This window comes from Lissotriton helveticus, chromosome 12, assembly GCF_964261635.1.
Source record: "Lissotriton helveticus chromosome 12, aLisHel1.1, whole genome shotgun sequence".
NCBI classification, from domain to species: domain Eukaryota; kingdom Metazoa; phylum Chordata; class Amphibia; order Caudata; family Salamandridae; genus Lissotriton; species Lissotriton helveticus.
The window spans coordinates 737,589,555-737,615,398 of NC_136073.1; the positions used below are offsets into that span (position 1 = coordinate 737,589,555).

Genomic DNA, 25,844 nt, shown 5'->3' on the forward strand with positions numbered 1-25,844 from the left:
GGCGAGGAGAGCTCCGCACTTTTCTCCATACTCAAAGTTTTTTAATCGACTAGACTCTCATTTTTCTTTGAGAATTCTCTCATCCGACACTTTTAACTGGAGCTGTAAGTCAAAAAGTTCCTTCTCTAGCAAATGTACTCTGCTGGAATTCTTTAAAACAGCATTTTGTAGTTCGAGATCTTTTCTTGTTATTGCTGCCAGGTCTTCCCTTCTTTTTATTTTTATACTCTTTCTCTTATGATGCATTAGAGAGCTCAAAACACCTCTCAGGTAGGCCTTATATGTTTCCCATACTACCTGGGGGGAGGAGGATCCTGAGTTTGTTGTAAAGAATTCTAGTGTTTTATCTTTAACCTCTACTTTTATCTGATTATCTAGTAAAAGTGATCTCTCCAATGTCCACCTTGGTTTTAATGGGGTTATATTTAGTTCAATTGCCAATTCCAAAACGGCATGGTCAGATAATCCTGTAGGCGTAAAGGAAAGGTAATTGATATCTATGAAAAGGTGTTGATCAACTAAAAAGTGATCTATTCTGGAATAGTTCTTATATTTTTTACTATAAAAAGTGAAGCCACGTTGAGAACTATACTTTTTCCTCCAGACATCTACCAAAGTAAAATCTTTCATTACGGCATCTAAAATGGCGAGTGACTTTGTGGGAGCCTGGTATTTAGCCCTAGAGGTTCTGTCTAATTTATGATCAAAAACCAGGTTGAAATCACCGCCTAGAATTAGAGGACCAGTTGTCGTAAATAGTGCTAGTTCGAGTTTGGACAGCGGAACTGGGTTGTCCTCGTTTGGGCCATAGTATACTGCAATTGTATATGGGCTGGTTAAAATATATACTTCTGCAATTAGCCATCTACCCGATTTATCTGTCTCAAAACTTCTCAGGCTAATCCCTCTATTTGCTCGGATTATGATGGAAACTCCCCTTGTAGTGCCTAATTGCCTGGAACTAATTATATCTTGAACCCACCTAAACTTCTTAAAGAGAGAATCGCATATTGCTGCTTCCAAGTGTGTTTCCTGTAGCATTATAATTTGAGCATCTGAATTTCTAAAAAATTCACAAATTCTATTCTGTTTTATTTTTTCCCCTATACCATTAATGTTCCATGACAGGACCTTAAGCTTATATGAGTTAATCATAAGTCTAATGAATGCTTGTACCCACCCATCCCTTTATACATCAAACACTTACTTATATATGAGGATTTTTTTTTCCCTTTTTCCTGACTCCCCCCCTCCCATTGGACCCCTCCCCCCTGAGGAACCCCCCCTACATACCTAGCGATGACTTCGCCTTTTGGAGCAACCAAGTAGTGCCCATGACCAATTTACTGTATTTTAGCGAGACAAAGTAAGTCACAAATAAATCATCATGTCTCCCCGTTTTATCATACAATCTGCATATACAACAATTTATTTTCTCAAGTTCCCCACCACCATCCCTCTTTTTTTATTTTTTTTTATTTTTTTTGTGTTTCATTTTATTGTTATTATTTTCTTCCTTGAAGTAGTCATCTTATCTGCCCAGTTCTATGGTTCTATAGCTCCTGCTCACTCTTTATTCGATCTAAGAGATTATCAACCTCCTCTGGCTGTGTAAAACTGTATGTCTTATTTTTCCACATAATCCTGAGCATAGCCGGGAATCTCATCTGGACATGTGCTCCCAGTGACCTTAGATCCGGCATTCTGGTGCCCAATTCCCATTGTCTTTGTGCGGTTCTTGCGCCAATGTCGGACCTAATGAGGCAAGAACTGGACTTGTAACGTAAGTCTGTTTTCGCAAGGGATCTCCCTAGAATAAGCTCCTTGACATTGTATGTCTGAAAATTTACCAGAATTTTCCTAGGTGTTTTCCTATCCGTACGCCTCTTATAAGGGTCTCTATGCACCCTTTGGATCTCTACCTCTAAATCTATATCCGGGCGGTCTTTTAAAACGCAGTCTCTGAGGAGTTTACAAACAGTTGACGCCCACGAGGAACATGGCGGCGGGCTGAGAGCCGGTCGCGGCAGCACCAAGGCGTCCGATGACCGGAACGAATGCAGCGCACTAGCGAGTTGCGAGAGAGCTGAAGCCTCCCCTCGTCCAGGTGAGCGGTAGAGGCACTTCATACCCCACGACCACCGAATGTTTTTTGCTAAATCTGGCTCCTCTGTCCCTTTACCTCGAGGATCATTGAAGATTACGAGGCACAGCAGCAGGCGGCGCTAGGACCTGTGTCAGCTGTCCTCGGCGCGAGAGAACGCGAGTGAATGCCTCCACCGGAGAATGCTGCCCGCTCCTAGCAGAGGCTACGGAGGCTACGGAGGGACCGGTCAGCCAGGCAGCCAGGCAGTTCCACTTGTGTTTCCACAATCGACAAGCAGTGAAATTAAAAGCGGAGGTTAGCGCTCAGTAACCAGCGGTAAGGTGGAATACACGGGGGGGTAAAAGTAAGTCCCAAAAACTGCATAAAATACCATTTAGAGTCGGAAGTCACAAATTGCCCTGCAGTATTTCCTTTTTTAGGCAGCAGGTGGCTAAGGTTGGTCGGTTTATTGAAATAGCACTAGGGCCCTCACGGACCTGTATTCATTAATATCCACGCTGGAAGAACGCCGACGAGACTTATGGAGCAGATTTCGCTCCGCCCTTTTCAAACTTAAATTTGGAAGTTTGGTGTCACATACACTTGAGCAACAGGTACCTACACCGGACCCTGTGAGAAAGAGGCTCTATTCTTTACTGATCAGGTGTGAGGAGAGGGGGAGTAAGGTGGAAGTGACCCACAGATCCAGTACTGAGAGGTGGGGTTGCATGGATCAAACGCTGCCTGGTCCCACAGTATTCAAGAATATTGAAGCTCCAGCACAAGAGTTGGCACCATTGAAATATTCCGAGCCAGGTGGAAAAAAAGTGACGCAAGCTGCTATAGCCAAGAACACTAAGCCAATTAATATTAGCTTAACACATGTAACGCAGGGAGACACAATAAGAAGAAATAGGTACCAGCTGAGATCGAGGGTGGAATTAAAAGAGAAAGGGGCATTAGAATTTGAGGAAAGGGAGCGACCTATGCCATTAACTCCCTGCAAAAGCAAAAAGAAGAGGACTACATTAGTTAAAAAATCTAAAGGAAAACCTCATGAGGGCCAAACAGTGAAAAGCACTCCATCCCTAAAATCTTTTTTTAAGGTCCTAGATCAGGCTAAGTGCTCGTCAGTGCCGTTGGAGGGGGACATTGGCATTATATCCTCAAAAAAACGCTACGAAGCTCTAGAAAACTTGGGAGACATGGAAGACGTGGAAAACGCCGAGGAGGGAACAGGTGCTTCTGCTAATTTAAACAAGGCACCTCCTGCATGCAGACAAAGTGGGGGGGAACCCTGATACCAGACCCAAGAGTCAGGCTGCAATGGCTAAACCTGTTCTAGGCAGTCTTAAGGACCCAGGCGAGGAGACCAGGAGTGTAGATGCAGGGAATGAAAATCTTACAGATTCTGCTCGAATAAATTTAGAAATAAGGAGGAGCTCTGTGGACTCAAGTGAGCGCGAGAGTGACCGGTTAGGGGATCTTTTTAGATCCTTGAGAAGTGACATGATGTCGAAATTTGAGATATCGGAAGCTAATCAAAAAACAATAAAGGACAGGTTTGATGTGCTAGAATCTAAATTAGAAGAGGTCACTCTGCGTACAGGGAATCTTGAAATAGGGGCTGCTGCCCTGAATAAAACTGTACACGAGAATCAAAAGGACATAGAACATCTTAAAGCCCAGAATAAATCATTGGCTATGGACCTTGAACGGCTAGAGACTCAAGCCAGGAGGAATAACTTAAGGATCCTGAAAATACCGGAAGGGGAAGAGTTGGAGGACTTAAAGGGATTTGTTTGTAAACTCCTCAGAGACTGCGTTTTAGAAGTTAGCGCACTTGATCGTTTTAGGAAGATAGGCTGGATTTGTAATGTGAAATTCCTGTTTACCACAATAGGGCTTGAGGGCCATTGAGATGTAAAGGACCCAGCATTACTCCCCAGCAAAGATCTAGTCAAGAAGCAGTCCTGTGAGTGGGTAACGCAGGCCTCACTCACCAGCCTATCATGGGGACGTTTAACCACAGAGTTCATGGATTTTAAACTCACCAGTTCATATGAACAATTTTTAGATATTATCACGATACCCCAGGACAGGAAACTTTATATGCAGTTCAGGTTTGGCTTGCATCCTTTGAACTATTTGATATGATCTTTGCAAAAGCCTTCTACATTTTCCCCGTTTTGCCCCACTGCGTTTCTGTTACAAAATCAACTGCCCATGTTCTCTTTGCATGTCCAATCTACTCCCGTCTGAGAGCTAAATGGCTTAAACCAATTTGCAAACTATTGGGTACATGTATCTGTGGTAAAGCTCTCCACATCCTTAGATCGGACTCTAAGCGGGTGATTGCTTGCTCAGTTGCAAAGATTTTGGGCCGCATGTGGGCAATGAGAAGGAACTTGCTAAGAGAGCAAGACCTGTGCATATTTTAATTTTTAAGTTCCAGAAAATGTTTTAAACGGGTTGTTTTTTAACGCTAATATTTAAACGGCCAGGAGTGGGGTGCATCATTCGACCCAAGCCAACATAGCCTGAATATATCGCCCATTTTGGAGAAGGCATAGGTTTTTGTTGCTCTGGTCTTACATTGTGCACTAAAGTATTACCTTTTTATTTAATACATTTTAGATTATGGTTCAATTGATACTTTTTATCTGGCTAGCAATGTATCCTTTATTCCTAACACAACCAGTATCTAGGGGTCAAATAGCCATATGACTCAACTGAGGACACAGACCTCAACAAAATACAAATAAAGCAGCGGAGACCCAAGGTGCAAACAAGTGTGACATATAGTTACTGAGTTAAGACTCAAGGGCATGGGCACATATTCCCATCAGTAACCATTCTGTACCGCCCTTTTTAAACATCATTTGGGTTCTCCTTGCCCAGGAGACAAGACAACACAACACAGCCTACCGATGTTCTCAAGGCTTTGTGCAGTTCTTAAGAGTTATCAAGAAGGTAGTATTTCAAAAGAATGTAAGCGTATTTGTGGTTACTGAATAAGCAGTGCAAAAAGTGAATGAAAAACAATAAGTGTGAATAAAGATAAAATTGAATCAACTAAGTAGATTGTTCATTTAATGATATCTCTCAATTGTCCAAATTTAAACATATAGTGAGAATACAGATTTGACAAAATATCTGTAAGCAATATTGGTTGAAATGTTTCAGCATTAGGATGGAATAGTTCCAATGCTTTCTTCAGCACCTGATGGTAACTACTGCTTATAAAGTGACAGTAGTAGTTACCATCAGGTCCTGAAGAAAGCATTGGAACTATTCCATCCTAATGCTGAAACATGTCGACCAATATTGCTTACAGATATTTTGTCAAATCTGTATTCTGACTATATTTTTAAATTTGGACAATTGAGAGATATCATTAAATTAACAATCTACTCAGTTGATCCAATTTTATCTTTATTCACACCTATTGTTTTTTGTTCACTTTTTGCACTGTTTATTCAGTAACCACAAATATGCTTACATTCTTTTGAAATACCACCCTTCTTGATAACACATTCTCTTAAGAACTGCACAAAGCCTTGAGGACATCAGTGTGTTGTGTTGTCTTGTCTCCTGGGCAAGGAGAACCCAAATGATGTTTAAAAAGGGCGGTACAGAATGGTTACTGATGGGAATATGTGCCCATGCCCTTGAGTCTTAACTCAGTAACTATATGTCACACTCGTTTGCACCTTGGGTCTCCGCTGCTTTATTTGTATTTTGTTGAGGTCTGTGTCCACAGTTGAGTCATATGGCTATTTGACCCCTAGATACTGGTTGTGTTAGGAATATTGTATATTGGGGTATGTATCTAGTTTGGGTCGTTAAACTCACCCTTGGACCCTTCTATTAATTGGTTTGTTTTTGTGCTAGCAATGTATCCTGTCTGTCTTTTTAGTGTTTATATGAACCGTATTGCACTTGTACTTTTATGGTCTTACCACCGAAATAAAGTTTTATGATGATGATGAAAAGGGTTTTTGTCCAGTCATTGTGTGCACTCTTAACCTATCCTACTGGCAATTTCCATGCCATATTTTAAGGTAAGAAAATAATATGTAAATGAAGTCCCATTCTGATCCATGGTATGACAATGCTTCTCATGAATATTAATTTTGAATATTGAGAAGCTCAGCTGATGACATGAATTTATGCCGTACCCCATATTTAATAGACCATGCTTTTAGTCAAACACTTAATCTGCCCTCAACGTTTAAATACCAAGTAAACAAATCTATATGCAAATCATAAGCAAGTATAAAATATTCTGGGATAATAAAGCAATTCTAAAATGAGAAACACCATCGGGCACATCCATCTGCTATAAGTATAGCTATAAATCTATCTGAGTGTGTAATAGTACTGCAAAGAAACTTAAATCTAGAAAGTGTATGGAGGATCTGGAAATGCTCTTTCGCTCCGGCACATGCTGAATGTAAGCCTGTTGATCTTCAGATTGCTTGATGATGCCTTGTCAAGGCATTTCAAAGATCAATAACTATTGTCATCACACTTAAAAATATTTTTGAAGATGTTTTGAGTTCGTAGGACACTGCACCAGTTTAAGATAGTAGAAGACCGAAAATAAGGTCTAACAGTGAAAGTTAAAAAGACGATGTGCTACAAATTTAGAATGTTTGGTCCCAGCAAATATTCAGTCCTCATTCTGGAACGAAAGGAGCTAATGAAATGCAAGGCAGTTCACTTTGTGTTTGCACAATTTGAAATGAACAATTCAGAGTGCTCTTTGCAGAATATTTACAAAACTAAAAAAGTAATGGATGAAATGCGTGGTGAATTAATCTCATCAACTGTTGATTCCTCTGGGTTGTGATCCCCATTATTGTTTTCTGCCCAATGTGCTGCTTCAGACAGAGACCAACCTTATGCAAATCAGACATGGTCCTGCTGCAGTAAGAACGGTTCGCTGCAGCAGTAAGAACAGCCCAGCCAAGCCAAGTCCCCTCCAAGTAGGAAAACTACAACCGAGACCAGTTTCCATCTAGTTTGGAATCGTCAGTAAAGTACGGCTCGGGTCCCCTTGCAAAGTGATCACCGGACCCACCCATCATTCTTGGCTAGCCTTACTTAGAAAAACAAGCATTGAAAAAGCCAAATATGTCTCGCCTATGCAACTGCTAATGGTTATGCCAATGTTTCTTGGCCATATTGTACAATACGGTGGCTGCTGTTCAGCATAGCTAAAAGTTAGTGGTGTAGAGGAGAGAGGTATAGAGTGAAGTGTAGGGTTTTGGAGTGGCATAAAGTGGAGTGTCATGCAGTTGAGTGTAGTGACATACAGGGGGGCAGAGTAGAGGGGTGTTGGGTAGAGTCTCTTAGAGTGGGGGACACAGAGTGGAGCGGCATAGAGTGCTTTAGAGTGGGGTGGCATACAGTGGAGTAAAGTGGTGTAGAATGGAGTAAAGTGGTGTAGAGGAAAGTGGCATAGTGCCGTATAGTGTTGTGCTATAAGTGGTGTGGAGTAGAGCAGGGTGGTGTAGAGTGGAATGAGGTAGAGTAGGGTGGATGAGTGGAGTAGTGTAGGATAGCATAGAGAGGTGTGGAGTTTCGTAGAGGGGGGTGGACGTACTTGGAGTGTTGTGCCATAGAGCGGTGGTCTTCAAACTGTGGAGCATGCCCCCTGAGGAGGGCATGAAGTCATTTGAAGGGAGGGGCGTCAGTCCATGTCACCCCGCATTCCCCTTTTTGTAGCTGCTAATGTGTTGTAATCAGTGTAAGTTGTACAAGGAGAACGAAGTAAATGGGCGAAGTTTTAGTCAGTCTTGCAAGACTGCTAGTTTCCCACTCATGTTAGTTCTGTGTGTACGTTTTGTGCCATTTCCTTGATGTACTCATGGATGTGCTGTGCAATACTAACGACTCAGTGTGCTCTATAAGAGTGCCAAATAGCAAATGGTCAAACTTAATGCCATTAAAAATGATATAATTAAGTTTAATATTGGTTTCAGAAGTATGGCCTTTGTCTCTGTGGCAGTCTGTCAAAAGCGTTAATCCTTCCTTTAAGAAAAAAAAGGCTTGCTTCAGTTTTCACTTTCCCGGGATCACCGCTCATCAGTTTGCTGTGGAGGAAATCTCTTTTTACTAAATAATACTCTGTATTGACTCTTTCTGAATTTTAACTTTAGCCGTGCCTGGCGTTACTTTGTGCAACCTTTATTATTTACAATATTTATACTGTGGTTTGTGTATAGTGCTCTGGGTGCTTTTTCACTGCTTCAGTGCAGCGAGGAGGCATGATTGAAAGTAGGCTTAAGTTCGTTACAACAGGGATTTGGCACTACCTGTAGCTTGCAATGAGAGGATTTAATATACATTTTTAAGAGGGAGCTTGTTTGATTGCAAGTGGACATACACATTGGGATTTTATGACTGGATGGGAATTTTTAAAAAGTAGGAGATAGATTGAACTTTCTAAATGGAACTGGACAGGGTTTTCCAGAAGGGGATGGTGGATTGAGTGTTCAATAAGAGAGGCTGGAGCTGCCCTTTTAGAAGAGGGAGTGATTAGGATTTTAAAGGTAATGATGTTTTCTACTAGGGTACACAATCTGCTTTCAAGGTTACCTATACGGGTTTTAACAGAGGTTATATCAGGTTTTAGAGAGGATGCCTGAATTAGGCTATGCTCAGTGGGGCAGAGAGGTTTTCAAGATGAAAACTTGTAGGTGAGCTTGGATAGGACTTTGCAGAGGTGATATAGATGAGACTCTGAAGGTGATCTTCATAGGGCTCTGGAGGGTTTGTCAGGTTGGGGCTTTGCAGAAAGAATGTGGAGGAGCTTTTGTATAGAATGCTTGAACTGCACTTCAAAAATGGTGTGCGGTGAGAGATTTGTAGAGTTTTGACTATATAGCTTTCTGCAGAGGTTTTGCATAGGAGCCTAGACGAGAGTCTGGAGATGGGTGCTGGTTGTGGCTTTAAAGAATACACCACAATGATACTTTGCAGAAATGTTTTGGATGGGCATTTGAAGAGATGTTTTTGATTAGGGTTTTAGCAGGGTGGATGGCGCTTTGAAAATGGGTTCTGAATAGGGTATAAAGATGGGCCTGAATGATGTCTTTCAGCTGCGATGTCTGGTAGGCTTTGACATAACAAAGTGCAGAGTGGAATGTTCAAATTAACTTCAGCAGTTGGTCCCATTTTTAAAAAAGGGTGATGAAGGTAATATTTTCATTGGATCTTCATATGCTGCCTGTAACAGTATCACTTTGTAAACGTTCATTGATCCGCTTTAGACCGGTTAGGCACTACTGAGAACACCTACAGCTACACTGAGAATTGAATAACACAGAGCCCAATAATAGCTCTCCCTTCATCCTTCTGTTGCATACACAAAAAGGTATCCAACTGTTACGACTGTAAGCCTGAAAAGCGATAATATTCAAAATGTACTGTGGATGAGCAAAAGATGTTAGCAATACTGATTTCTTAATTTTCAGTGGAGCACCAGCTTGAAATTATTTTAGTTCCTTATGATTTCTAAAGAGATGTTGGCAAGGTATTATTTAAAATTATTTTTAACCTATTAAGAAAATGCGTGTATGAGTTTAAGGAAGGGTTATATAATGAATTGATGACTTCTTTTTTGTGGGTGAAACACACAAAAGGTGATTGGAGGCTGCTTGCACGAAGTCTAGCCACTGGCAGTAGTTCAGGGTACCACTCCAATACATCATTCTTTTGCTCACCATGCCACCTCAGTTTGGACCCAGCCATATCCAGTGCCGTCTTAACTCATGGGCATGCTGGTCAGTTGCCCACAAGCATAAGGGCACCAGGCCCCTAATCTAGGCACAGACCAGAATCACATTTTCCGATTACCCGCCTGTGAGTGGTTGTGTAGGCAGGGCCCAGTGCACTGCTTTGCTCAGGAGCCTATAATGCTGTTAAGATGGCTCTGTACATATGCAAATCAGTCTTGACCCTGCTCCTCATGGAAACAGTCCAGTCTGAACTGCCAAGCCAAGCAACCCAGGAGCGGTTTTGCCCTAGTTATGGGATCGTGAGCCGGTTACAGCTTGGTTCCAGTGACATAGTGAGCATGGAACCCACAACTGGGCATACCCATGCCACTTGGGGCAGTACATTAACAAGCATTTGCAATGCAATAGGTCTCGCATTTACGCGAGTTTGAGCTATTGGCGTTGAAAATAACAATGCCTTTTATTTGTGTTTTTGTTAATTAAGTTAAATAAAAGGCATTGTCATTTACAATGCCAATAGCTTAAACTTGTGTAACCGTAGCAAATGGTGAATGTAGCGAGTATTATCTACGATATGGGGAACAACCGTGAGTTCTAAGCAACCTGCTCTGAAAGCGGTCACTCGTAAGGGATGTCTCAGAAAGTGAATTCTGAACAGACACTCCGTACTGAAAGATTAGCTGTACGGCATGGAAAAGCGGTACCTGCAGTAATGTGTAAATAAACATAATATTCTAAAAACAACGGAAAAAGTGTGACCACTGGTTACGTCGGTGTGGCATCCGGGGCAGTAGGAAAGGCTTTAGTGGATTGTCATCCTGATACAGTTGATGGATGCATCAGAAAGAATGGGCAAATGGCATAACGATGTGAAGTCTAAACTAGGAGACCACGGCGCTGATGGTCCCCCCTTTCGTAATTTTCAGCAGCAATGGAAGACCTCGGTGCTCTGCCTGTTCATCCTGCTAAGGTTTCCCACATGCTACTATCTTTCAGGGTCCCCAGGGCGGCTGTGGAAGAGGTGTGCTGGCACTTGCACGTCGCATCAGTCCTGGTAGGGGCGGGCAAGTTAGAGCAGCAGGGAGTCGCCTGGCAGACAAATGGCAGCAGAAGCGCTCACCAGGACGCTTTCAATACGAAGGCTACCAAATTGCCTATTCTCCGGGGGAGTGCGCTAAATGACATTAAATACCTTTACATGGTGACATTTCCTTTACATGGTGACATTTTCTTTTGATGTTCCCCACTAAACTGAAGTACTGTAAAGGGTTTGTGGGTGAGACGCAATGGAAACTCTTATCAGCCACATCTCTGCAGCTTTAGAATGTCTTGAAGACCACCTCTGCCCAGCTGCCGCTTGTGCGTTAATTAAACTCGTGAGTGGCGAAAGCAGCTTTCTAAAACAAAGCATCCTTTCTAACTCTGCCCACGTTTAAAACAAGGAAAACTCGGCCTTACACATTTTCAATTCCGTATTTTTAGGATATTAAGCATTTCATGTATTATTCCAGCGCAAACACCATGGAACTTTGTGAACAATATTTCCACTGCAACGCTAAGAAAGATTATTTAAAGCAAAACATAGAAACCAGAGCGCCTAGAGGTGGATGGGCTATAAAATGTGCACTACTATTAATCTGAACTAACATAAAAATCAATTCACAAAACATCAGGGGCTCTATTATCAAAACCTGCACCAGTGCACGACTTTGCGGTGTAGTACCTGTGTTCGTTTTTGTGCCTGTGCTCATGATGTTTTGGGATCTGTTTTTTAAATTTTTTTATTTCGATATATTTTATTTTTTCGCTTTGGACACATGGTCGCAATTAAGTTTGGGAAAATACGTTTTTAGCAGGTATTTCAAGTGTTCTAATCGTGCGCACATCGTGCAAGAGGCACTTGAAGAAACAAGCAGCTTGCATGCGCGCATGCGCCATTGATACACAACAATGAATGACCCTTTCTCAATGCGAGTTCCACATTTGATGACAACAATGTGGAAAATTAGCAGCACCAGTCACACAATGTATGCGATGAACTACGTAGATTGGACTTGTACCATAGCAGTTTGTAGCAACATTTTCAGAATCAGATGAGAAAGGCAAATGTTTTTATGTATCATTGTTAAATATCACCAACTTGTCAGAAAAGACTGACCCCAATAGTAGGGGTCTATCAAAATCACTTTTTAAGATAAAACAAGTCCATCTCAAATATGTCTTTTAATTTTTGAATAATAAAGCTTTAGTCGCTTTAAAAACAGGCTTATAAGTCTATCAAAGTAGAAGGGTAGGGAGAACAAGGAAGACATTCTACTTTAAAATCAAAGCAAAAGGAGGATGGGAAAATGACGTCCCTAACAATGCATTTCGAGTGAGATGGACAGACACCCTGCAGTGAAGAAAAGAAGTCAAAATTCGCAAAGTACTTCCTAACGCAGCACAGGCTTATTTATACTTATTTCTGGGTGAAGATAGACTTATGGATTTCTAAGCTGCTTTGATAGGAGGATGTTTGGAAAAACTTTCAAAATCCTCATTTACGCTAATGCAAAGGAACTCCCGAAAGTGTATTTATATGCAGTCTGCAATTAAACATGCAAAATGGTTACATGAGTACTAATGCCGACTGTGGGGAGGGAGAAGGGAGAAAAAAACAAGGGGGAGCGGCATTCATAATCCTGATCTAGGAAGAAGCCCAGGGGAGCTTTGAAGCTCTCGGAGAATGCGAGTCACGGCCTGGCGGCCGTGAAGTGTGAAGCAGTGGGCGGGGAAGCACAGGAGCAAATGGTAAGGGGAGGAGAAATGCTGCTGGCAGGTGTAAGGCTCGGGCAAGCTCGTGCACGAGGTTGATGCTCTCTGCATTGCGTGGTCACGTGATTTCACGTGAACTGTTGAAAATCCGCCTTTTGAGAGCCTCTTGGTTTAGCGGTGGTTTAGCGGCATTAGACTCGCATATTCATTCCTGCGGAATGGAATAGGTGAGACCTAAAAAAACACAAAGGGTAATTGGAGGCTGCTTGCAATACGTCTAACCACTGGCAATAGCTTAGGGTAGCACTCCAATGCATTATTCTTTTTCTCACCATGCTGCTTCAGTTTGGACCCAGCCATATGCAAATCAGTCTTGACCCTGCGCCTCATGGGAACAATCAAGCCAGAGCTGCCAAGCCCATAACTAGGGTGAGGACCTGGCTTGACAATTCAGGCTGGACTGTTCCCATGAGGAGCAATGTCAAGCCTGATTTGCATATGGCTGTGTCCAAACCGAGGTGGTAGAGTGAGCAAAAGAGCGATGGGTTTGGACTGCTACCTCAAGCTATTGTCAGTAGTTAGACTTATGGCAAGCAGGCTCCCATCACCTTTTGTGTGTTTCGTTTTTGTGAGTGACAGTCATAAGATCATGATTTACTATGCTCACAGATAATCTGCTTACTATTTAATAAGATTGGTATTGAATGGATAGTTTGTGGCCAAATCTAAATGTGCTCGGAGCCTACTTCTTGGATATGCGTCTTGTAACTATGGTCTTGTTCTATAACTAATTATGTTATATATTCCAGATGTGTTTCTGAATGAGATTAATGAAATTGAGCCTGCTTCCTAGTCTCTGTCTTGTGTTGTCTGTTGTCAGTGGAGCACTGTTCGTTGTTCACTCCAGGTACTCCTTCATTGGGGTTCTAAATGTGGAGTAGGCTTTATGGAAAACTTTCAACCCCAAGTCGCTGTTTTACTTATTGTTATTTAGTGTACATAAATGGTATACCATTTGGATTGTTTGTCCGAGGAGCTGTCTAATTTTGCTAAAAGGTGACATGTCCTTATTTGCCACACCGTTTGTTATGAGCATTCAATAAAGACTGTCCGCTTTTATGATAGCTCTGTAATGTCACTGGCTCATAACGTAGAACCTTTTAGTAGTATACATTGACTGAAAATTGCCTTTAAGTTATTTTGACCTCAGTGGCATTCCTAGTTGTCCCTGGTTGAAAAAAATTAAGCCAAATGAACTCTCGCTGCCAACACCACCAGGCAAGTTTAGATTCTGGATTGGCTGGCCGACAAGAAGCTGGACAAATTCCCACCCCAACTCTCCTGGTATGCCAAATCATTAGAATTTTCTACTTACCGGGCTTTCCTATTGATAACACGTCACCAAGAAATCCCAGACCTTGCTTTACCTACTTTTACTGTTTTGCAGATATTAACTAGTGGTTCCAAAGTGAACTTTATAACCACTGTCTAAATCTTTGTTTTCTCACTTAGGACCAATGGTATCTTACTTGCCAGCTTTCTTAACTTAAAATTTACCACAATGAACTGCAACTCTCATTCTCCCACTTTTCCTTTCAAAGGAAGGACTAAATACAACCGGGTTGAGTCTTCCTAGGCTCCCCCCCAGCCTCTGTATGGCCTGTAAATCCAAAATGACGGGTGCACCAGTCTCCCTGGCTGATTAGCAAACTACTTCATCTGGCCAAAACTGCATAAGGAACCTTGACTCAAAATCAAGATCAGAAAAAGAGATCAGGAAAACATATTCTGGCACATCCGTCTGTTTATCATACTCGCCACATCACTTCTGCAGTTTAGAAAGGACCCAATGATGAGTTTTTTCAAAGTATACCTCGCCGTTTACCAATAACATCCTTTAATCTATTGAAGACCTCACGCCCAACCACAGAGGTGTGCTTGCACCTATTCCCTCTATACAGGTTATATTATTCTAAATGGATCCTTGGCCCGAGAATCAGCATAACCAAAATTATAAGTGCTCTATTTATTAACCACTAATGTGTCTATTGTTTTTCAATTGTATGCTGTTCTGTTATTCATATATTGGCTATTTGTGCAGCATTCAGAAGCTTCTATGGTGACAAGCAGCAAGATATGATGTACTTAGAACTGTTTACTCAATGTGTATTTGGTATGTAGCTAATTTGCTGTGCCTCATTAGAATTTGGTCTATCGGACAGCTGTGTTTTGCCCAGATCTTCTAATTTAGTAACACTTGAAATTAACATACCCGATATTCTGTTCACATTTCAATCAGGTCGTTTGAACTGGTGGGCCCAGGTTGACCCAACCTGCCAAAGACTTCTTCCATTGGCAACAACCGGAGATGGAAATTGCTTGCTACATGCCGCCTCTCTTGGTAAGGACATATGATGATGCAGTAGAATTGCCTAAAAGTTATCCTTTGTATGTTAAAGTGTGTGTTCAACAGATGGTGTATTCTTCGCTTACATTTGATTTCGCCATGAGGTCTTTGCTTTGTCCTCAAAAGAAGAATCTTTAACACTTGAAGTACTGCCTGCCAAGTCATCATATCACCCCTTTACGAAATTACTGTGAATAACATTTTTGACAATTTAGTGACCAAGCTGTAATTTCTTGTGCCCGCCAGTGTCAATTATAGGGTAAAGTGTGTGTGAGAAAGAATATACCAAGAAAGATAAAGTATATACTTTTTCTCCATTGTGGGTTACTTCATCATTATTCATAGCTGGTTGTTTTGGAGTTCATGGGATCCTGAAAGCTTTTTTTTATTTTGAACTTGGCATTTAGATATAAAGTGAACGTACCACATTTCTTGTTTTTCCTGTTTATGGAATACAGTACATGTAGTGCTTCTTAAGATCCTACTGCTCAGGAGGCATTTTGTAAGTTTACCTATTTGCTTTATGTTTTTAGAACTGCTCTTTTTCTCTTTGGGTTTTTCTGTGGTTTTTCTTTCAGCTGTATTTTTAAGCCACACCTAGAAATAGAGGGTTTCTTTATACATGAAACAGTTGACCTCTAAGAATGGCGAAAAGATGGGCAAGGGTTATGGACATTCAAGACACCAAAGTGTCTGTGATACCAGTTATTTTTCCACTCTGTTCTCATTAAGTGGTGACCATTTTTGGTGTTGGAACCCTCATGAATGGCACGTTTGATACCACATAGGCCCTTACCTTCAAACAACTGATTTTTCCACATGTTAGCTCACGACCAGCATCAGTGCCACTGAAAACAGAGGTGTTACTCCAGAACAATATTGTAAGAACCATGTGCTGAAGGTCGTATTCCAAGTCTTCTGTCCAATTCTTTCCAGATGTCAGACTTCCTCCAAGGAAGGACTTTACGCAATGCTCTTTTCATTCACTATTACCAGGGTACCCATAGTTATCCCAGGTCTGCTTCTCACCGGAGTTATTGATTGTTCTAAGTTTAACTGGTGGGATGAGGGGGTTCAGCAACTGACCTGTAACTGTAGCACTGACAACACTGAGCCTGGGGACTTTCTAAAATGTATTTACTTTGTTTTACTTTTTATCCTTTTTAGGGCTCGCCTGCTGATGCGCATTCGCATAGCTGGCGAGCTCTATTGTGGCTTAACTAGAGTTTAACCACTGGCGATTTGATGCAGTGCACGTGAGTGCGTGCACAATGCCACCAGCCTTCCTCCCACAAGCTTGCCCCAGGCCGTGTCTGCAATTGTCCTCCCCTAATTATTCACGCGCGCTCGACTTTCTGTAGTGCCTCGCTTTCCCCATATGCTTGAAGGCAATCTGCTTCCCTGCACCCCTGGTGTTTATGGCTTTTCTCGCTTGTCTATTTGATTAAGCACTCTGTGATAGTTGATACGTTTTTCAGCTGTCTCCTTTGTGTGCTTGTCTTCATCCTGTGCTTCAGGTTGCTCTATGGAACTATTAATGTATGCTACTTTTTAAGTGAGTTCTTCTTGTTTAAAAAGAGATTTTATTCACTTCTGTATCTGGCCCCATGCTACTTCGAACCCCATCCTGTCCGCGTCACAGAACTACCTCTTTATCCTTGTTGCAGTGCATATTTTGTAGTGGCAGCATCCTCTGTCGCGCCTCAGAGTTGCTGCTCGTATGCGTCCCAAAGGCATTTCTTTCCAAGTTTGCTAGAATAAGGCAGGAAGTAATTTCTGCTGCCTATCACAGAAATGTGAGTGGCTACTTAGCAAAGGAACTACATTTCTTACTTTTTTCTTCCTGAGATCCATTCTTCTGAAGCCTAGGGGCATCTTCCTGCTTGCCAAATTGTGCAAAGCTCAGTTCTACATCACTTTGGTCCCCTCTCCCTTTACAGTCTTGTGGTGCCTGTCCAACATAAAGGAATAAGTGTTGTTTAAGCGGTGCCACATTTTCAATTAAATATCACACATATGTTGATGATCTCCAGTCAGAAAACCTCAATATGTTTTTTGTTTCAGAATCCTGAGTGTCGGTTTGATTAAACATGTCTGTTACAGAGCCCACCTCCCCAAGATGGTACAGCCTTTCTGTATGATCACCCTTACAGATAAAACCAAGGCTTATACCAGTTTATAAAGGTGTGTGCCCTTCATGCAAAAACACCCCTGCCACATTTGAACAATGACTCCGTCTTTCTCATTTACCGGTGCCCATGTGTTCCTAATTGTGTGCTTTTCTGTCCCCCGAGTAATGGTTCTCCTTGTATTGATACATAGCAGATTATTTCAGATTTAGGTTTTCAACACAGCCAATCAATATTATGCAAATTAAATTACTTGAAAAACTAGGAAGACACTGAACGACCCATGGAATGGAAGCATTGGACTCTTCTTATTGGCAACAGTCATACCTCATTCGTTGCATTGCCCTTGCCCTATTTAGTATACGTTACATGCATTAAAATTCCTAAGAATGCCCTGACCTTACATTTCAAAAGCTTTATTCGATCATTTAAAAAAACAATCATAAAAGCACACAGGAAAATACATCAATATTACATGACGACTATAAAATTTTAAAGGTAAAAAATTCAATACAAGAAACGAGAGGTAACAAGTGGACAATAGCAGCTAATTTTACGGGAAACGGTACATTCATAGTTGGGTTGTAAAGTCCATACTTTTCCTGGCGGACACGGATTTCAAAATAAATGTCGCTGTAAAAAAACACACGTCCGGTACATCAAGTGCAAATAAAAACCTCATAGCATTTTTAACAGTAGACACAGTATTTTTTAAAAAGTGGTTTAAGGTAGGCAGTACGGAGATACAGATATAAAGGACAGATAAGTAAAAAGTGCACAGTGCTCTGCTTCGAAGTCCCGTCACATGGGCAGGGGATTGACGTATGCTTTTTTTGTCAGGGGAAAAGCCACCAGATTATGAACAATACCTAATCTTAGTCTAGTAAGGACATACTGGTGAGATTGCTTAGTGACCACTTTTAAATACTTCGAAAAGCCAAAGCATGCCAAGTTATTAGAATGATAAAATGCCCTGACCTATTTGGGGAACTGATCACTTTGCAATTAAATGTGATTCTACTTTTCAGCTCTACAGCTACCATGTGTTTAATTCCTGGTCACAAATGCTTTGTATGCCCATGCAAATACATTCAGTATCCAGGACATTGTTGTCCCTGTGCACTCCACTGAGGCTGATATCTTATGTTAATAAGACAATTCTTTATATGTTCCCTGGCTAACAGCAACATTAAAAAGAGAGCACCAGCGTACCTGGCTGCTTCTTGAGCATCATCATAAACTGCCTTCATTTACTTCAGAGTTAACAGAAGTCAAATGACTAAATCTGTGTTTGGAGGCTAAATGATCACTGCACTACAACAGTGGGATAAACTTACAAACTGTTGTTATTCTTTTTTGACATTTGTATACTGTGAGCATTCACCATCTGTGCTAATCTTGAACGTTAGTATTCAAGGGTCTATTGTAGTTTGGGACTTGAGAGAGGAGAAAAGCTTGGAAAATACGTCCAAGCATGCCCAATCTGTGACTCTATTGCCTATATTTTGTTTCAAAAATTATTAGAAATTGCAATCTCCATTGAAAGCTCAACTGGTTCCTTAAACATTTATCCATCTGTTGTACTTAAAATGTGGTGTATCGCCCAAATGTAGTAAACCAATACTGTGCATTAACACCTAGTTATCAGCTGTGAGGAATGACATGGCACGAAGAAAATTATAGTTCTCAAACTGGTAATATAAATTTCCGGAAACTTCAAAACAAGTTAGAGATCCATTTATTTCAAATCTGCTCCACAAGGCTAAAACCTTGAAAGATGTTCCTAGTCCCAATACTGGCATATATGAAGAAGAAGAAGAATCTCTTCCATGCATATCATTTTAGAATGAACGTCTGCCTTGGGGGACAGTTAATTAAGCAGCCTCAATTTTGTAGGACCACTTTACAACCTTTAATATGTTAAACCACATCACCCTTTTTGCCCACATATCGTGTGTGTGTGTGTGTGTGTGTGTGTGTGTGTGTGTGTGTGTGTGTGTGTGATTGTTTTGACTTGAACTGGGTGCTCCCTTGCGTCTGGTCAAAGCTAAACCTCGTTGAAGAGCTATAATGATAGCGAAACACGTGTCAGGGGTTGCTTTTATTCCTTTCAGGTTGGCTTGACTGGTATTTTCTTGACCAAGATGTAGCTTCCTGCCAAATTTGGTGTCATTCCGTTCAGCAGTTTTTACAGTATATAGCTTTCCAAAAAAGAATATGGCAAATGCATAGTGTGCGTTTTGGGGTCACCCTCTTTTTCCTCTGCCCCTCTCGCTCCCTCTCGCTCTCTCACACACTAACCAGATGGTTACAGTTCCAGAACAATGTTTTCTGGAGTATTAATCAGATCTCCCATATTTATGAGGACTCCTAGCTTGTTGGACGAATATGCCCTTGAATGAGGACCACTGTATTGGCTGCAACCTTTCTAAACCAGCAGGGCCTTGTGCTTACTTAGGACTTTATGCATAGAATACATAATTTTTACATAAATTGAAGGCATTTTAGTTCTCTAGAGGGCTGTATCAGTACAGATGAAAATACCACGCGAGGCTGTCCTCATGCCAATTTAATGAGTAGTACTGTACCAGTGAAACTCACCAGTGAGAGACTGCGATAAACTTATTGCCCGTTTTTCTGGCAAATTACTCCGGACAGTTGGCCTCTGCCAGTAGTCTCATCCATTGGCTGCCTCTAGTTATCCTCTTTCTCCGTTCAAGACTGTAAGAGGTATTGGAGAGTGTTTTGTGGAAAGAGTGGAAGAGGGAGAAAGGCATATATCCTGCTGTTTGCTGCTACCGAAGAAGGGCAGAGTTTGGGTGTGCCTCTTCCAACTTTGTCTCCTAAACAAGTATCCTCTCCAAAATCTGGCATTCAAAACAGGTACAGATTTTATTGCCACTTATGGATGAAGACGGTTTGAGCCTGTTTATCTCTAGAATGCATATTAGAAAGCTGTAGACACAGGTTACGAAAGAGCTTTTTTTTCTGTTGGAAGCAAGGTCCAATTATTAGGCCCTTCCAATCCTACAAGAGATACTTACTGTTGATTTCTTGGTATTCTACTTCCATTTCTGGAATTTGTGTCTGTTCCCTTCTCAGAAGCATTCATTGCACTGCTGTGCTATTTGATCACCAAGACAGGTAGATCCATTATGCATTAATTGAAAGAGAGATAAGCTTGAGATGCAGCTGACCTTTCGATCCAAGGTTTCTTCAGTTGTTGCTCATCTTTCGGACACTTCTCGGTCCGATAGTGTACTGTACATTTTTGATACCTCAAGCCTCTACCCGGGATGGGCTGACATGAGTAGACACCTCAGTCCTGCAAAACTAATGGTGGGAATCACTCACAAAATGAATTGTGATATTGGATTGCCAGAGCATTAATCCCGTGTGTAGAGTTTGAGTAGGAATCTCTTGGCCTGAGAGCCCATCTATTGTCATTAGACTGCAGTGACGTGTGATAACTGCCCCTTTTTATTAGACCAACCTGTTGATGTGGAAACAGTTGTCCCTGTACTAGAGTAGACCCCATATCAGTAGTTTGCACAGAATGAAAAGGCTTTTGTTGCTCTTTTCCCACCTCTTAAAGGGCAGGCGTTCGCCAATCATCGTTGAGCAAATTCTCCTGCAGCCTTGCCTTTTGCAGCTCTCAGACTTTAACTGGCAAGTAAAGTGGCAGTTGATGGAATTGGAGCATTGACGCCTTCCACTACTTTCCTTCAGCTTTGTTCAACCCAAAAGAGAAGGCAGATAGGGTGTGGGTCATTTAGGGTCATTCCACCAGCTCTTTCAGGCCTCATGACACCGGTGGTAATGTCTGATCAGCATTCTCTGAAGCACCAGCTTCAAAACCTGAATTTGATCAGTTTCATGTCCGATCAGTTTAAAGCAAGGTTTACATTCTGGTATTGTTGCGAATGGCTTCTAAAGAGCTATACCCAACAAATTACTTACCAGCTAATGTGTGCTCCTCTGGGTACATTCTTCCTTTGATAGGTTGCTCTTTGCCCATTGCTCTCCCCCTGAGAAAGGTGTGTGCTTAGATTTGTTTATCCTTTCTACTAGAACTTCCATTCTTTGGTCTTTGAGGGTCCGTAGAAATGTCAGACGGTACGAGGGCAGGAGTGATTCTAATGAATTCAACAAGGATGTCCCTTCTAGCCCTGGGTGTTGTAGGTGGAGCCTCTCTTACAATCCTTTGTGGCTATGTAAAGCTTTCCTGTCCCACTTTCGGTCTGGGGCTTTTTCTTATGATGTGGAATCTGCGAGTGGAAAAGCTTTTACATAGGTAAGCCATGAACAAAGGTAGGTAATTTGTTCTACTTTATGGGTAACCTGGTTCATACTTCAAAAGGGAAACAAATGTTTCACTGTGAAGCAGAGATCAAATTAAGCAGTTTGAGTCAGGAGAAACCCTAGATCGTTTTTTTAATGCAAATGATGGCGTCAAGCTTTTACTATTCTGGGCAAGGGCGAAGGGGACCTATTCTTCCAGATGAGTATTTTTCCCACTCTTTCATTTATTTATCTCCTGTGATTCTAACCTGTGCATCAATAATTTTCCTTCTCCAAAACAATTGTTGGCGATAGATTCATGTATCATGTAATTAAGGCCTTGCAGTTAATACCTTACGGTTGCTATCAGATAGAAAAGTTCTTCACAATTACAAATTCTTTTTCGCTGTCTAGGAATGTGGGGATTTCATGACCGAGACCTTGTGCTTCGTAAATCCCTTTATACTCTAATGGAGAAAGGAGTGGAAAAGGAGGCCCTGAGGCGAAGGTGGAGGTGGCAGCAGACTCAACAGAACAAAGAGGTACCTGAGCACAAATAGGCATTCAGCTGCTTTTAATATGTTTTTCTTTTATGCAGTTTCCTGTTTATCACTGATCTATTAAAACAAGCAGTTTCTTTTGGACAGTTTGCAGAAATGTACTGAAGAGCTGAAATGAATGGATTAAAATCTAGAGATGAATATCTTATAATGAAAGTCTGGAGTGACTTTTTACGGTGAATTGCTGTTATTCAATATCCAGTGTCCACTGGCTAACATATGTTGCTTGCTCGCCAGTCCCCATACCTGCAGGTCAAAATGTTCTGTATTTGTCCACTATTTCCGGGTTCCAGGGACCACCCCCTACCATTGCAGCCTAGTTGCTTTGATATACCTCCTCTCTTGTCACAATGGTTTTATCTTCCCTCATCATTGCATGTGCATGTGTGTGCTCTTCCTAATCCACCTTCATTGTAACAAGTTCCTGCAATGGATAGATTGGAGTTTCTTGTCCTCATCCCATCTGTATTATGATGACACATTAGAGATGAAAGCCCCTTTTGCCAACTCAAACACAGTCGAGTATTACATTCTGTCTATGTTATGTAAATACTTACCACTATAGTCAATCCTCCCTTGCCTATTGAACTCCCTGCCTACCTGCATGAAATCATAACAGTCAAAGTCAGTGAGAACACACTCAAATGACCTGGTGTTTTGTGGAGCCCAATAAAAGGATTAATCTAAATCTCTGCTGTGGGATAACGTTACACCTTATTCTGTACTCTGACTGGGGGCCACTACTTGCTTGTTTCATGGGATGAAATATTCTTCCATGGCTACTGTCTCTCTCACTTCTAATAATAGTGGGTGCACACAAGCATTCTTAATTTAAGAGCCACTTTAAAGTAGGGCCTAAACACAGCCTCAAGTAATCGGGTATGGCTAGATTATGCTGAAGTGCCATAGTTGCTGTAGAGTTGTTCCTATACTAAGATTACTTTATCCATGTAGGCTTAACATTGAATCTTTACAGCCTATAGCTCTAATCCATTTCCCCTACCAACATCATGCATGTTTATCCCACCAGCAATGTATTATTGGTATGAAAGGCTCTTGTAAGTAGCCGCAGGTCAAAACCTCTAAGTGTGTTCCTAAAAACTTAAACATGTGAGTAGATATTTATGTGCAAAACCTCAGCTTTCAATGACTTCAATTTCTTTGTGGTCTCTTTGTAAGCTAAATGTTCTGCTCACATGTGGGCAATAAAATCATAAACTAAGTGAATTAAAGTAGAGTGATGGAAGATGAAGTCATTGTGCTTTGGTGCATAGTAGGTTGTAATTATACGACCTGACTAAAAGTATTTTGATAGCTGCCTTATTATCGCAGGAGTTTAGGTAACCACATATTCACCCTGTGCTTAAGGACTGGCTTCACCGGGGATTTGACTCATAAATGGCGGATGTACCCCGGAAGGCCAGGAAGCCTAATCTAGTGAAAGGTTTATAATAGGACATGTGCTATTCACATATTCACACCGTGCTTCCGCCTCAACAGAAAAGTCAATTTTTGAAAAAGACAATGTGTGGTTAATCACATTTAGTAATCTCCAAATACATAATCTTAACAACAAAATGGTCTTTATATGGTCCTCTATTTAGTTGTTTTTCCCGAAATGTAGTGAACATTGTTCCTTAAAATAAACTAGCACAGACGAGTAAACACTGTAGGAAGGTCTGTGGGAGGGGCTGTACTTTTCAGTGAAGGATTGTGTAGGATTCAGCACTTTAATGACTTGTTTGTGTTCTCATATTTTGTGCTGCTTGAGTTTGCGTAGGAGGAGGCAAATATCTGTTTTTGTGTTTAATTTCTAAAGGGAAAGTATTTGCTTTCTTCTATTTAAAAAGAATGAAATAAAATAACATTTTGTAACATTTACATCAGAACCACATCGTATAAAATATTCCCCCCCAAAAAATCTGCCTCCTCTTCTGTAAAGCCATGCACAGATCAACTGTTACCTTGTGGTAGGACAGTGCTATAAAGAAATTGAGTTCTTTCTTGTTTGTTTAATACTGCTGGCTCTTTCCTTACTTAGCATAAAGTACACCTCCTATTGCTTAATTTTCCTCTACCAAGCAGTGGGACAATCTGCCTATTTCTTAGTAACATCGGATGGCTTTTTAAGGATTTTGATATTTACTTTGTATTTTCATCTTTACTTTGGTTTTTACATGTATAGAATCTTGTCGACACTCTCCTTTGCACCAATAGCCTATGTCTGTATACCCTAGATTCAGGCTTTGTATTGTTTTCTCAAGATAGATAAAGATTGATGATAATATTTTGATGTAGGTTGCCTGCATAATAAATCACAGTGAGATCTGCTGCTTCATGCAAACGTAGATTAAGCTTCAACAGAGTCCCACAAAAGTTCTTCCTTTCACTGCCTAGAAATAAACATAGTAGTAAACTCAAGTAAAGATCTGTCCAGCCTGGCTTCCTTCAGTAGAAGTCCTTAATACCGTTATCTTTGTCTGTCTTAACATCCGACTTGCCTCATTTGCTCACCAGTTTAGAAAGCTCAAGGAAGAGGGACTGACAAAGTTCTACTATTGCTAACGTACTAGTATTATTATCAGGCTCTGCCTTAGCCACCACTAGTATAAATGTAGAAATTCTACCTATTTGCCCTATTTTTGGTGCCTGGTTGAATGAGTCCCCATCCTTCTTTCAGGGTACCCTGCTTCTCCTACAGAAGAGAATGCATGGTGATATCCTGGATTTCTCTTTTTTTCTGGTGTAGCGCTACAACACAGTTTTCAATCAATCCTATGCCTCCTTCACTCCAGTATGTTTCTCTGTTTTTAACACAAGCTGTATCGTCTGTTTCCATGGCCTTCCCTACCTACATGTAGCTTTCCACCCAGTTATGGAGTCTGACAATACCAGGTCATAGTTTTTACTCCAGTATTGGAACTTTCGTAGATTCACAAGTTGTATCCTTCCCTGTCGTCGAGATGGGAGTCCCTGGTATATAAAAAAGCAATGCAAAGCTAGCACAAACTAGAGAAAATAGGCCTAGGCCCATTTCAGTTTTGTAACATATCCATCTCCTTTTGTAAAAGAGACCAAAAGAATGCCTTAGCCAATCAGAACGCCCCGCCTTCTAGAACCCTCTGATGAGAAGCTCAGACCTTCAGATTTTCTACTGCACGTTCTGTTAGGGAGTCTCCACTGAGCTCTGCTCAGTTTTTCCTTACTTACTCTCTTGCAAGGTTTTCTTAACCTTTTCTTCTGATGTATACTTGTTCAGCTTAGTTAATCTACTTTCCAGATTATGGACACGGAGAAGAAGGGTCTTTTTAGAGCTTGCGCCACCTGCTCTAAGAAACGACTTCATGTGGATGACCCTCATAAGGACTGTATCCACTGCCTGTACTCTGACCACAAGGCCAAGGATTGTAAGGTATGTCATACTATCTGCACCAAAACGCTGAGGGATCATGAGGGGTGACTTCTCATTTGGCTCCAAAAGCTGAAATCCAGAAAAGAGCCTATTTCTAGTGAGGAGAGAGATGAGGCCTCTTCGTCTTAGTCTTCCAGAAGGTCTCACAAGAGGGAAAGATCTGAACCTCACTCATCTGGGGAGGGCCCTCGTAAAACCTCAAAGACCACCCATGGGTCTTACAGGCTTAGTCCTACAAAATGTCCTCACTGAAGTGAACAGGAGAGAAAAGGACATCTGTCAGGGGCAGCAGGGTTAAAAAGGCGAGTACGGGGCCGCCTTCAACACCTTTTGAGGGCAGAAAAGCATTTAACAAGGCTTCTTCTGTCCCTCCTGAGGAGAAACCACCGACGAAGGCTTTACCGTCGACTAAATCGTCGGCGGCGACTGTGTCCACGGAGAGATCATAGTCCTTGTCAACACGGAGT

The 25,844-nt window shown here is 41.4% G+C and overlaps 1 protein-coding gene across 2 annotated transcripts in view; it reads left to right on the top strand.

Annotated features, from left to right (window-relative positions):
* Positions 1-25,844, top strand: part of OTUD7B (OTU deubiquitinase 7B) — a 395,374-nt gene that overhangs the window by 225,221 nt on the left and 144,309 nt on the right. For both annotated transcript variants that reach the window (XM_078670064.1, XM_078670063.1), the window contains exons 4-5: positions 14,888-14,989; positions 21,820-21,947. In XM_078670064.1, the coding sequence (XP_078526190.1) occupies positions 14,888-14,989; positions 21,820-21,947 (230 nt within the window). The remainder of the gene's footprint in view (positions 1-14,887; positions 14,990-21,819; positions 21,948-25,844) is intronic.